The following is a 13,153-nucleotide window of genomic DNA, read 5'->3' on the forward strand; positions in this document are numbered from 1 at the left end:
ATCCATTAAACTTGTTCAGATACATTGTCAGTGTTGCAGAGACAAAGACACTAACCAGGTAGTGCACTAAAGACTCCAGATCGCCGTTTACAGTTTTCAGGGAGCACAGGAGTAATTTGTAGACCTATTACAACTACATTATATGTAGTATGCAGTGGTACCCTAAAACAGATTAAAAACAGAAGTGCGGAGCAGACTTGCACTGTGTTCCCATGTACAGTAGAAACAGTAAAAAAATAAAGAAAAGGCAAAGTAGAGCAACTCCACCCAGGAAATCTGGGGAAAAAGGCCCACAGCCACAACTGGTAGTACAGACACCATCAAGCGCCTCCTGATTCCTCTGAACGCCGTTATTTTACTTGAAATCACGATCGGAGACCCTAATTTAAAATCTAATTTAAAAGCATTCAACCCAGGTTTACATTCTGTGCAGTGGCTCTGCAAGAAGGACTTCTGTGCTCATGAATATGTTTAACGTCATTCTTAATATCCACGTGGTTCACATCACACGTTCATCTACAACCATGAATGACAAAACACACAATTCTACAAAATGGCCAACAAATCTTTATTATAAAAAACAAATTCCCCCGGACACTTCAGACAGGGATGCATTTTAAGTAGGTGGCGGAGGTGCGAGGATGGAAGTGCATCAAAAGGAAAGCGAGAAGGCCCTGTATGATAGGTTGGTGAAAACGTCGATCTGGTCACTGCTGCCCCCTACTGTCAGCACCTGGAGAGAGTGTGCAAGAGAGCAGCACTGACGCTTAACCACAGACCAGCATACATGGGTGAGAAATAAAGCAGAGGAAAGGCCACAGTGGGACTCACCCTGTGCTCAGTGCTGTTGGTGTTCAGAGCCAGTGTGTTGAGTGACGGAGGTGTGCAGGGAATCAGTGACTTAACTTCACCGCCGAGGAGACAGTGGGACACAAAGTGGCCCTCCCCCACTGCTAAGATCTACACAGACAGAGGAGAAATCAACACATTCCTAATACAATACGAACAAATATACAAATAAAGACACTCTGTGTATTTAGTTACAGCCATGGACTGACTGGATTGCATGAAATGGTTCCAAGCAAGTTCTCAGGGATATGGTGACCACTGTGGATTAAATATCAGACCTCCCCAGCACACACCCCCCCCCCACCAGGAAGACAGATGTCACATTCTGTAGCTCTTTGGCTGTGTCACCCATCTGCCTCTGCTGGCAGATCGGTGTGTGTGAGGGATTAACAAGGAGGAGAGCGAGGCTTACAAGATCCTGGTAGAACATTGCCTGTCGCTGGCATCCGGACATAGGGAAGACGGAGGTGGGGGAGAGTGAGCGCAGATGCCAGAGCGACAGGGAAGGGCCCCCGCCACACAGCTAGGAAGACAAAGGCAGACCTGGGTCACATGGCCACACAAATAAACACAAAATCCTGTCCACTGACCCCATCACCTGACTCCCATGTGCAGAAAACAAAGCTGATTGCATTTAGGTTTTTCCTAACTCACCATCCAGTCAGAATCCGTGGTAACACAGCTGATCCACTTCCCATGCTGGGGCCGAGCACATTGCTGTCACAGCAGAAGGACAGATTCAATTCGATTCATTTTTATACCGCGCCTTCCAAAGTAGAGTCACCACAAGGCACTTTACATGGGTGTGTTGTAATACGTTCCTGCATCATTTATACAGCATAATTTAAAAAGAGGGATAAAGGAAAACAAAGACATGGAAGAAAGAATGCCAGATGGGGGGGGGGGGGAGGAGGAACCAAAAACCAGTGCGGGAAAAAAAAAACCTCCAGGGGTCCAAGTCAACTGGCTGCCAGACTCACCTCGTACTTGTAAACCTCCACACAGTGCACAGACTGTCCTGTTCGGACATCTGAGGGCAGAAGGCAGAGGCACCTCAGCTGTGACAGAACAACATCAGGACTCCAGAACCAGAGTCTTGCAGGAGCAGGACTCACCCCACATCCTGACAGCTCCATCCTCCCCACCGGAGAGCAGCTCTCCTTCCCGCTCTCTGATGCTCAAGCAGTGGATGTAGTCAGTGTGGCCCTGCAGCACAGACTGAACAGCCATAACCAGGATTAGGGTTACAGTCTGCCAGTATGGAATGTCTGATTGTATAAAAGCTCTGGCTAAACCCACTTTTCTTTGGCTGGCACTAGATCAAAGCAAGCGTGTCAGATTCCATGTAGTAATCTCATCTAGGGTGGGTTTTACAACCGAGGAACAATCTTCAAGGCCAAAAAACTTTTTCTTAAAATCAAAAGTAAAACAGCCACACCCACTTCCCACAGAAAGAGACAGGTTATATAGTCACCTTGAAAATGCCACTTTCCAAATCCATAATGTGAATGTTGCTGTCACCCCCACCCACAGCCAGGCTGTTGTCCTGAGAACGGAAATGACCACGAGTACAGATTACAATCACAAAACTTCAGATGTATTACATTATCCATCTGATAAGTCACACGGCAAACTCTAGAAGGAGTAAGTCTGCCAATTCTGCACGGTGTCAATTTCTGTTCTTGCATTTACTCACTCTGGCATTAATGACCATTGCATTGATCTCAGGGATCTCCAAGCTCAATCTATAAGAGAATGCGAGAATTTAAAGATACACCATCCCAACTGGACAAAGCAACCCGTGTCAAAGATCAGAGGAGACTTACTTGTATTGTGGTCTTCTAATCCAGACAGCTTTGGTGTTCTTGGGAGATGGACACATAAAAACAAAATCATTCATTTCTTTAAAGTTTTCATAAATGTTGACATACACACAATCTGTCTTTTTCCCATTATACAACACTTACTCTTTTTGCCAGCTCTGACCAACTCCAAGCACTGATCTCTCCATTTCCTGCACTAAGAAGATGTGTGTCGGTGGACAGAAGGGAAAAAACAGGTCCCTCGTGAGCTGAGAAAGGGTGAAAAATATCATTCACTTCACATGTCAAAAGCTCAGAAAAAAAACTGCAAGACTGCAGTATTCGATACTTGTTATTTATTTATTTAGCGGTATTTGAATTATTTGTACACATTTATAATTCACTATAGGAATCAGAACTATTCATACAAATATATTAACAAGAGTCCATGCTCAGTATGACCAGCAAAGACTTACCTGTGAAAGTCAGGATGGGTTTTCTGTTGATTTCTGTTGCCTCTGGGCTAAGTGAGGATGACAGACTGAAAACAGAATGAATAAGCAAGATCACTCACCACAATACCGGACAAAAGACATACACAATACTTTAATGTGGCAACTTGACCACTTGTCTGCCAGTACTAATATTATAGAGACGGAATGAGAAGAATACATCACTGTCACACACACACTATATATTTAACCAAAACACGACTTTGTCCAGGACGAGTACGGTACCATTAAAACATTCATTGCCTCACCTGAAAACTGCGATCTCACCGTAGTTGTTCCCCGCAGCTAAAAACCGACCGCAGGGAGAGAGGCTCTGAGAAAATACCGACATGTGAAGGAGCTGCAACGATCAAGAAGATTATTACTCCTCACGCGAGAGCAGCATAATAAAACAAGAGTATTTAAAGTAACTTCACAGAATCTGATGCCGATAAACAATAAGCCGGCGATGAATACAACAGTAGAATACGATACTATTACTATACACGTTACTGTTATCGGCGGTACTACATAACGGCACAACGACTTTTTCATACTCAGAATAATTATCAGTATATAGTTACCTCGACTGGACCCATGATTTTGCTTTACGCTACCAGAAAAGACAAACAACAGAAAACAGAATAAACCTTGACATACAACGTAATTACATCAATGCAACTTGCTTTTTGCTTTCATTGGTCATACAAAGTCCATTTAATATGACGTCACACCACTCTCCGGCGGAAAAAAACTGCGTCATCAGACAAGCACGAATCGAATTTGTGTGCTGTTCTTTGTATTAGAGCCGAACTCGGCATTCTGCTCATTGTGCAACGAGTTAAATATATACATCATGCTTACTCCTTCGCCTGATTAAATCATTTATATATTACCTTGTATTTATATTATATAAATTCAATTTATTAATTTCAGTAGGGCAGTGGTAGGTACTGCGGCCTCAGTCAACGCCGTGGCTCCATGGGTGGTGAATTTGCGTGTTCATCCGTTGTCGGTTTCCTCCAGCTACTCCAGAATTGCCCCCAGTCAAAAAATATGCTGAGGCTTATTGGAGTTGCCAAATTGCCCATAGGGGTGCATGTGTTTGTGACTGTTGTGTGTATGTGACTGCTGTGTGTATGTGACTGCTGTGTGCATGCCCTGTGATGGGTTAGCACCCCATCTTGGATTGCCCACAGACTCTGTCCCCCCCCCCCCTCCTCAACAACCCTGAATAGGACATGCAGTTTCAGAAAATGGATGGGTTATATATGTGAGTGTACATACATGCATATACACATATATATATATACACTCATATACAGATGTAAACTGCAGAAAGGCATTTGAACGTGCCACTGGTAAGCACACAGCATGTGGTCAAAGTCATTTAAGGACTCACATAATTTTTGACTAAAACATTTTATAAAGCTTAGACAAAGAATACAATTGCATTTTTTTTTATTTAATATTTTCACAAAAAGGAAAAAACAAAAGTCAAGATTTCTATTCACAGACAAATCTCAGCCCTCCTGACAGTGGGAAAACCAAATTACTCTGAAGTATATCAATAAGACTGGAGGTATAAAGTCAGAAGGTTGGCTGCACAGTTGCTCTCAGTGTTGCTAGTATACATGGATCAATCATCTTTGTACAGTTCATATAATCACATAACCATGAACGCATCTGTAGACAGAGGGAATCCAATTCAGTCCCAAATTAAAATAAAAAAAAAAAAAGAAAATGATTATATCCTAAAAAGAACAAATGGCATTATGCGTTTCCAGGCCTGTCCCTGCTCCTGCACACCATACTTCTACATGGCTCACAAGATGAAACCACCACAGCCCACAATGCACTGCAGAGGCGTTCCCGGAACTACTTCCTTTCTTTCCTGCTCGATCTGCTTTCCTCGCTTCTACTGCTCCTAAAACAGAAGCACATATACACTGTATTAAAAAGTCCTCACATGTAAGTGGCCAATCAAAGTGCCAGGATGAGCGCAAGGCAAAGGCCTACAGAGGACCCCAGCCAACTACACCATCATTTGTTTTGGAATGTGGAACGCACATCAGCAGGCCTACCTAACCCACCATTCAGGTGAATCAGCAGGAATCGCTAGCCCGTGAAAGTAATCGGCTACAAACCTGTGTGCGGGCGGCGACAGAGCGGGACGTCGCACTCTTGTTGGGGGAGAGTAGCTGGGAGAGCGTGAGTCTCTCAGTGAATCAGCTGGCACCCTCTGACGCCGGGGTGGGCTGAAAGTCAAAACTGTATCATTTCACACCCCTCTTTCATGCACTATCCTCTGACCCTGGTTAGGGTCATGAGTGACCAGAGCTTGTCCCAGGCAGCACAGGGCTATGGTACATATATGCGACATGGGGAGCTCATGTCAATTCTACACATACCAAATAGAGGCTGGATTCGGGTCACCAAGCCTGAGGATGCAACAGTGCCACCCACAGTGGCATCCTTGTCATATATTCAAATTAAATGTAAATTTAAAGTGTAAGAAAAATTCCACATCAAAAATACTGGCAAATGCACATAAAAAGCATACCAAACTAAAATGACAGTTATGACGACTACCTTTTTGGCTTCTCCTCTTTGTCACTGTCAGATGATGATGACGATGATGATGAGCTACAGCCTGCTACAGCAGTACTGCCCTCTCTGTGCAAGAAGAGAGGAGGGGAACGGGAGCAGAATCAGGGGAGTATTAACACACACACAGCCCCATAGCGAGACCACATGCGGGCACGAATTGCACTTACTCCTTCCCGTCCTCTGGCTCAGAATCCGAGCTGTCAGAAGATGAGGATGAAGATGATGAAGAGGAAGAGGAGGAGGAACTGGACGATGAACTGGAGCCACTGCTGTTGTTCTTACGCTGCTCCTTCTCTTCCTGTTTCTTTGGCTTCCCATTGGATGGAGCCTGAGGCCCACTCTGGCCAATTGAAGGATGTACTGGGGAGCCAGGAAGCAACGTGGGAGGAGATTTAGGAGAGATGGAGCGCGATTGAGCCAGGTTCAACTCTCTGCACTGACCACTCGGGACAGGTGACCGGCTGAGTTCCACCCTCTCCAGCTCTCCATCTCCTCCTTTTCCACTTTCCTCCTGATCAGCTCTTGTTTCACTCTCTGTATCTGCTTGTTTTCTTCCAGTGTTGGGTTGTCCTTTCCCCTCTGTCTCTTCCTCACTTTCAGACCCAGAAGAGGATGATGATGATGAAGTAGTGCCAGAAGAGGAGGATGAGGAAGATGATGATGGGGATCCTGGAGTCTGAGGCTTTGAGTCTTTAGAAGCATGTGGCTGTTTCTCTGTCTCCTTCTCTCGCTCTCGGTTCCTCTCTCGTTCTTGCTCTCGATCTCTCTCTATCTCCCTGGAAAGAGAGCGACTGGTTCTCCTGCGTCGATAAGGGGAAGGAGAGCGCCGTGATCTGAGTGGAAAAGGACACATGATAGATCAGGGTGTAGTCTCTCATCTGCAGCTGTGCACATCACCCACAAGAACAGAGACAGAAATGGTACCTGTAGAGAGGGCTGCGTCTCCTCGGGGACCTCGATCGACTTCTCCTTTGTCTCCTGTCCCGGGACCTGTCTCGCTCTCTGTCACGATCCCTGTCCCTGTCACGATCCCTGTCTCTGCGGGCTGGACCAGGTGAGTACCTCCTGTCCCTCTCTCTGTCCCTCTCCCTGTCTCTCTCCCTGTCCCTGTCTCTCTCTCTCTCCCTCTCTCTGTCCCTCTCCCTCTCTCTGTCCCTGTCTCTGTCCCTCTCTCTGTCCCTCTCCCTCTCTCTCTCCATGTCTCTCTTCCTCTCTCTCTCCCTCTCCCTGTCTCTGTCCCTCTCTCTCTCCCTCTCCCTGTCTCTGTCCCTCTCCCTGTTGGCCTCTTTTTCCCTGTCTCTGCGTTTTGGTGATGGCAGCCGTCTGCGGGGGCTAGCTGATCGAGATGCCCGACGGAACTGCCGCGGGGGATCCTGATATTGCAGGGGAGGGGTGCGCCGTGGAGGTGAGGCTGAGGTAGAGGAGCCATGCTGCTCCCTTCTTCCTTCAGAGGATCTGCCCCCCCGTTCCACAGTCCGCCCAACCTCAATGTGAGGAGACTTTTCAGCCTCTGTGGGGGTGTACTGATATTTTCTATCAGCCAGGCGGTCCACACGGGTGCTTTTGGTCTGGTCTCTAACCTCATTCAGATCATCCCTGGGAGGTGAAGGGGAGGCGTCTTTGGAGGGGGAGGTTGGAGAGTAACACTCAGCTCCTCTGCCCTCCTTTCTAGGGCCTGCAGGAGAGGACACGCACTCCCCTGGTGAGGCTGCATCGCTTCCAGTTGGGGAGTACTGACCCTTCTGTCCCAATAGTTGAGCATCGGTCTCCATCAGGGGGTGCCACTGTCCTCTCTCTTTACCAGTATCTCTCAGCCCACACCTATCCTCCATCACCTCCTTTTCAGAGGGAGGGATAGTGGTGGGCAGGACTGGAGCTGAAGGCAAGGGCTCAGGAGGAGCACCTGACTCTTCAGTGACTTCTAATGAAACCCTAGTCTTTTTAACCATCTGTTTTCTTGAACATTTCTTCTCATCTTCATCAGAAGAGGACGACGACGATGACGAAGAGAATGACGAGGATGCAGAGGAGTCCGTGGAAGAGGAAGACGATGACGAAGATGACGAGGAGCTATCGCTATCACTGTCGCTGCTGCTGCTACTCGACTCGACCTTGCCTTTCTTGGCCTTGCCTTCCTTAACCTGCTTTTCCCTCTGCTGTTCAGCCATCCTCTGTGCCTGTTGAGGCTGCTCCCGGTCATCCTCCGGTGCAGGTGAGCTTCTGCTGGTACTTCTCTCCCTCTCCTTTTCCTTGTCTTGTTGTCTCCGTCTCTCCCTTTCCTTGTCTTGCTGTCTCCATCTCTCCTTTTCTCTTTCTATTTCTCGTTCTCTCTCTTCTCTCTCCCGCAGCCTCTCTCGCTCCCTCTCTTGCTCCTTTTCCTCTCTCTCCCTCTCCCGCAGCCTCTCTCGCTCCCTCTCTTGCTCCTTTTCCTCTCTCTCCCTCTCCTTCTCCCGTTCCCTCTCCCTCTCCCGTTCCCCTCTCTCCCATTGCCTCTCCCTCTCCCGTTCCCTCTCCTTCTCCCGCTCCTCTCTCTCCCATTGCCTCTCCCTCTCCTTCTCCCGCTCCTCTCTCTCCCATTGCCTCTCCCTCTCCTTCTCCCGCTCCTCTCTCTCGCGTTGCCTCTCCCGCTCCCTTGCATACTCCTTCTCCCTCTCACGTTCCACCCTTTCCCTCTCTCTCTGCTTCTCTTTTTCCCAAACATTCTGCTTTTCCTTCTCTTTTTCTTGGTCTCTCTCCCTCTCTCTCCCATTCCTAACTGGTGAGGGTGAGCTCGAGGACGTCCCAGAGGAGGAAGGCTCCCTCGCCCTCTCTGGGGCCCTCTGGCTCTTTTCTTGAGGAGAGGTATTTCTCTCTCTGCCCCTCTGTCTTCCTCGCTCCCTCTCCCTTTCAGACACACTTCGTGGAGAAGCATCCCTCTGTCTAACATGCTCCTTCTCTGCACTCCTCATCCGCTTGGATCTCTCATGTGGTGGAGAGAAAGACGAGGAGGAGGAGTCATGTCTTCTCCTCTGAGGCTTTTCCTTCTCGCCTCGGTCCCACTCTTCTCCTCTTCTGCCTCGTTCGGGAGATTTCTGGAAAGTACCAATGGTTTTCTTAGCAGCTTAGAATTATTAACAGGTGTAGGTCTGTGATATCTGATCTTTATGAAGTATGCTCAGCTAGCAGGGCCAGCATGCATGGACTATACTGCAAATAGTCTCAGAGGTTATGAAGAAATGGAGGCTTCGAAAAAAGGAAACAGTCTATGGGTGAATGACTAATAAGCTTTTCGTATAAGGAAAAATGTCAATTGGTTCAACCAAAAAATATGTTTCTATTTTTTTCCTAAACCAAAACCTTCATAACTTAAGATTAACCCATTTTGTTCTGCATTTATGATTAGTGGTAAAACTGAATTTGCAACACATGCCTTTTCAAGATCATTTAAAAATTAAACATTTGAACACGTACAAATGTTTGTTTTTCATCTTCATGATCTTCATCTATCACTTATGGTCTATATTATAATGTAACATCTGGTTACTTTTAAATAAATAAATTTAAAAAAACCCTTTGAGGTAATATATATTTGCGAACAAATGTTTTCCAATAATCTTAATGGTTCAAAAATGATTTAGCAACTTTTAATGAGTTTGAAACATAGCATTATGCCTAACGACAAGCAGTCGCCAAATTAACAATGTCCGACGTACGGATAACTTGTACTTAGGAACAGCGATAAAGCATATTATATGGAAAAATAAGGGTTACATGCAATGATTTGGAATAATAAATGCACGCACTACATGGAGACGCTCATGAAAACACCGCATGACTTCAGCGGTTGTTCGACTTGAGGTAAAGTGCAGTACCGTATTTAGCTATTGAATTATTTTTTCAACTTGCCTACAAGTGGATCTCATTCGTAACCTGGAGACAGCCAGTACTTTACATTTTTAATTGCTTTAACAGCAATTTTAATCAATTTCTCACTCTGCTCTTTTGTTCAGATGGTGACACTGCCTGACATTTTTGGACTTTGATATACAAAAATTGAAGCTGTACATGATTTGAATGTGCTATACATTTACATAAAAAGAAGTTTCATATAATAAAGTTAGGCACGATATGTATTTATTAAAGGATTAAAAAGAAATAAACAATTGACTTGGGCACAAAAGTACACACCTCATGTCATTCACCCATATACCACTGCGTTAAGAGTGAAATTTCCATCTACATATCTACATGCTTCACTTTTATTTGGAAGGTACCGGATCCACACGGGCTAGATATTATAGAACAGGTATTCCAGTTTCACTACCCTGTGAATTCAAGTCTCACCTCTCTGCCGACTGCCTTCTGTGCAAAGTCCTCTTCATGCCTCCTCCCCCTCCTGTCTGGAGATCGCCCCTTTCTCCCCTCATCGGCCCCCCTGATTGGCTGGTTCTGTCGTACCTCCTTATGAGGAACTGGAGATTGGCTGCACAGACGAGACCAGAGAGTGTAACAGTGACCAGTTAATGAGCTTTGTGTAACAAGCACAAGATAACAGTAAGGTTCTTACACAAAGAAAAACACACAGTTTCCCTAAACCCAAAGGAAAATGCTGGTTTAAAGATCAAGTTACTAAAATAATTGTAGAGACTATTTCTGGGGTCAGTTGCAAATCAAATCCAAAACCTATAAAAGAATGCAGTCTGGTCTGTTTTTCACATCGGAAAAAAAAGTCTTACAGAGATCACCAAAAGTGGGGCTTACGGTAGCGAACCGTTGATGAAACAGGATCTCACACACTAGCACCAAACACCAATTAAGTTCGAGCAAAATTCATTTTTCATTTCATTAATCAGTCTCAATGCCATGCCGAAAAAGTCATGCAAAGCACCACTTGCGCACACCCACCTGCGGTCCATGTCTGACGACGGGCTCCTGTTCCTCTGCTGTTTGGTCCGGGGTGGAGTTCCATTCTCACTCCTCTTCCTCTTCTGCCGCCTGTCATCAGAAGGACTATAGGAGAGACAGCCAACTAAGTACAGTAACAGCAATACAGCTAAGTAATTAGTAGTAAAACAAAGTGTACCTGCGTCTATCTTCCTTCTGCACTGACCCTTCCCTAAACAGTGACAGGAGCATCATTAGCTATGCAGCACTGCATTAAAGGCTACACAAAAACACACACACAAACTAAGCCAAGCACAAGTGTATATAAATGCATGGAATTACCGTTGAAGCCTCAGTGTGTTTGACAAGCTACAAAATAAAATAACTACTCAACTCACCTTTTCTTCTTCTTGCTTTTTTTTTTCTCCCGACGAGGGGAGGGGGACCGACTCTCCGAGCTGCATGAGAAGGGGCAGGTTTACTGGAGATCCTCCCTGCTCATTCACATCCTGTTCGTGCGTGCGTGCGTGTGCACACACACACACACACCCCATCTGCTCCTCACTCACCTCTCCCTGGTCTTGTTTTTCTTTCTCCTCTTCTTCCGGCCATGCTTGCGTGGTGGAGATGCAGTGGAGCTGTCAGACTCCGGGACAATCCTGAATACACAGGGGAAGTAAAAGGCAGAAGGTTGCAGTAAAAGTGACGTTTCAGCCATCATGGTGTTCCTGCATATCGACAGGTTGGCGGCTGGTGGTCTGTCCATCACTGGGGTCCAAGTTTCCCCTCTGACACTCACACATATTTTTGCTGCTGCTGCTGCTGTTGCTGCTCCTGTTCCCGCTTCTCTTTTTCCCGCTCCCGACGCTCTGGATTGAAGGAGGAGCCATCCACATAGTCTGAGGCGATGCCAAACGCTTCACGCAGACGGTTGTTCTTCTGCTGATTGGCGGCAGCCAAGGCGTGCGTCTCTGTGACCCTGTGGGGCCAAAGAGCCGGCAGTTTAGAGAGACAAGCAAAACACACGAGGGGCTCCCAGCAGGCGGTTCAGCACACCAGGTCACTCACACTGGCTTCTCGGTGGCTGTGGGTGGTGGCTCCTGCTTCTCCTGCAGCATCAGCCGGAAACTGCTCACCTTCTCCTCAATCTCCTCCGCTGAATACCTAAGGAACAACAATAAAAGCATGGCAGGAACGATTCCCCACTGCAATGCTCTGTACGGTCAAACACAATGGAACTTAGATGAGGTTTTTGAATTACTCGACAAGTCTGCAAGTCCACAAAATATGTTACCACTAAGCTGGCACCCCTCTCTGCCCATGCTTACCCCTGCTCCTCCATCATGTCCTGCAGTTCTGCACACTTGACCTCCAGCTGCCTCTTCCTCTGGTGCTCCAGGATCTCAGCATTGGGCTGCCGGCTCAGCTGGCTCTCCAGGCGCTCACGGTCCTTCTCGTCACGTTCGGCGCCCCGCTCATCCCGGGTGCGCTTCGCCCTCACACTGGACAGGTTGCGCTGGACATACCCATTGGTCCCGCTGCCGCGAGGGGTGGTCAGCCCAATGCCGTTGTACATATCACCCCCCTGTAGGGGGACAGCAGAGAAACAGGATATTTGAAGAACGGATGTGGTCCGGAACAACATGAAAAATTAGAAGACATTCTGAAAGCACTTGTGAAATTTTAATCCACTATCATCAAAGACCACAAGTGACCAACACGAAATCTACCAACAACTCCTGATCACAGAGACCGAACCAAATTCTACTATGCAGCAGCTGGTTAATAAACGTAGGCTTCCGCCCGAGCTCAAATCCTACGTGCGGCGTCAGCAGACTCAGTCAGGTCGGCCCGAGAAGCAGCCCGGGGCGGCGGGTCGTCCGCATCCTCAAGCACAGCGGTGCGGCCCGTTAAGCAATCAGCACAGCACCAGACTGACGCTAAGTGCGCAATTAGTTATACGGAAATTAAATTGTAACCAGTTACCAGCTCATACAAGCAGATGGTCATGGCGCTTGCGTAACAAACCCGACAGTAAACACATAACCCCCTGCAGGTAATTTGGGGATATACGGGTGGCTGGCCGAGCTAGCATACGGATAGCATAGCTTCTCGGTCAACTGCTACGGCTTCCAGGTTCATTTTACGGCTTTAATGTGAACCCAGGTCACTTCACATACACGTTACAACAGTGAGGTACCGGGTGAACCTTACAGGTATTCAGGACCGAATGCAGCGAGGGCCCGCTCGGCCCTGTTCAGCCGTTTCCGTGCTGAGGTGAGACGTAGCTAGCCACAGAGCTAAGCTAACAGTAACGTACCTCTTTATTCTCCGCACACGGAGGGGCAAACAACGAAGCAGAAAAATGTCTTAGGCGGCTTAGCTGTTGGAAAAGCTTTTCTAGAGACCGAAACACCTAAAATGAATTTTAAAAGGCTGCTGCGCCGAAGGAGATAAATGCGGACTATGTGGCGAATCCGTGCCGTTCCGCGCGGTGTCGGGGAAGCACGCGATAGAGCCCGTCCCAGAAGCCACCGC

The 13,153-nt window shown here is 47.1% G+C and overlaps 2 protein-coding genes across 2 annotated transcripts; both read right to left on the reverse strand.

The window, feature by feature from the left end:
- Positions 1 to 544: 544 nt before the first annotated feature.
- On the reverse strand, positions 545 to 3,866 carry thoc6 (THO complex 6). The gene is made up of 13 exons (XM_048992268.1): positions 3,727 to 3,866; positions 3,412 to 3,503; positions 3,128 to 3,192; positions 2,817 to 2,920; positions 2,676 to 2,713; positions 2,546 to 2,594; positions 2,324 to 2,395; positions 1,965 to 2,067; positions 1,830 to 1,879; positions 1,504 to 1,566; positions 1,262 to 1,372; positions 832 to 960; positions 545 to 733 (listed from the first exon to the last, which is right to left on the reverse strand). Exons 1-13 carry the CDS (start codon positions 3,739 to 3,741, stop codon positions 653 to 655), a joined length of 972 nt encoding a protein of 323 aa, XP_048848225.1. The 5' UTR covers positions 3,742 to 3,866; the 3' UTR covers positions 545 to 652.
- A 720-nt stretch (positions 3,867 to 4,586) lies between these two features.
- On the reverse strand, positions 4,587 to 13,143 carry srrm2 (serine/arginine repetitive matrix 2). Its single transcript, XM_048991090.1, has 14 exons — positions 12,936 to 13,143; positions 11,944 to 12,200; positions 11,684 to 11,779; positions 11,415 to 11,594; positions 11,185 to 11,274; positions 11,014 to 11,073; positions 10,815 to 10,847; positions 10,637 to 10,741; positions 10,076 to 10,214; positions 6,677 to 8,823; positions 5,920 to 6,585; positions 5,735 to 5,818; positions 5,290 to 5,400; positions 4,587 to 5,069 (listed from the first exon to the last, which is right to left on the reverse strand). Exons 2-14 carry the CDS (start codon positions 12,189 to 12,191, stop codon positions 5,021 to 5,023), a joined length of 4,008 nt encoding a protein of 1,335 aa, XP_048847047.1. The 5' UTR covers positions 12,192 to 12,200; positions 12,936 to 13,143; the 3' UTR covers positions 4,587 to 5,020.
- Positions 13,144 to 13,153: the final 10 nt, after the last annotated feature.

This window comes from Brienomyrus brachyistius, chromosome 22 (assembly GCF_023856365.1).
Source record: "Brienomyrus brachyistius isolate T26 chromosome 22, BBRACH_0.4, whole genome shotgun sequence".
Taxonomy (NCBI): Eukaryota; Metazoa; Chordata; class Actinopteri; order Osteoglossiformes; family Mormyridae; genus Brienomyrus; species Brienomyrus brachyistius.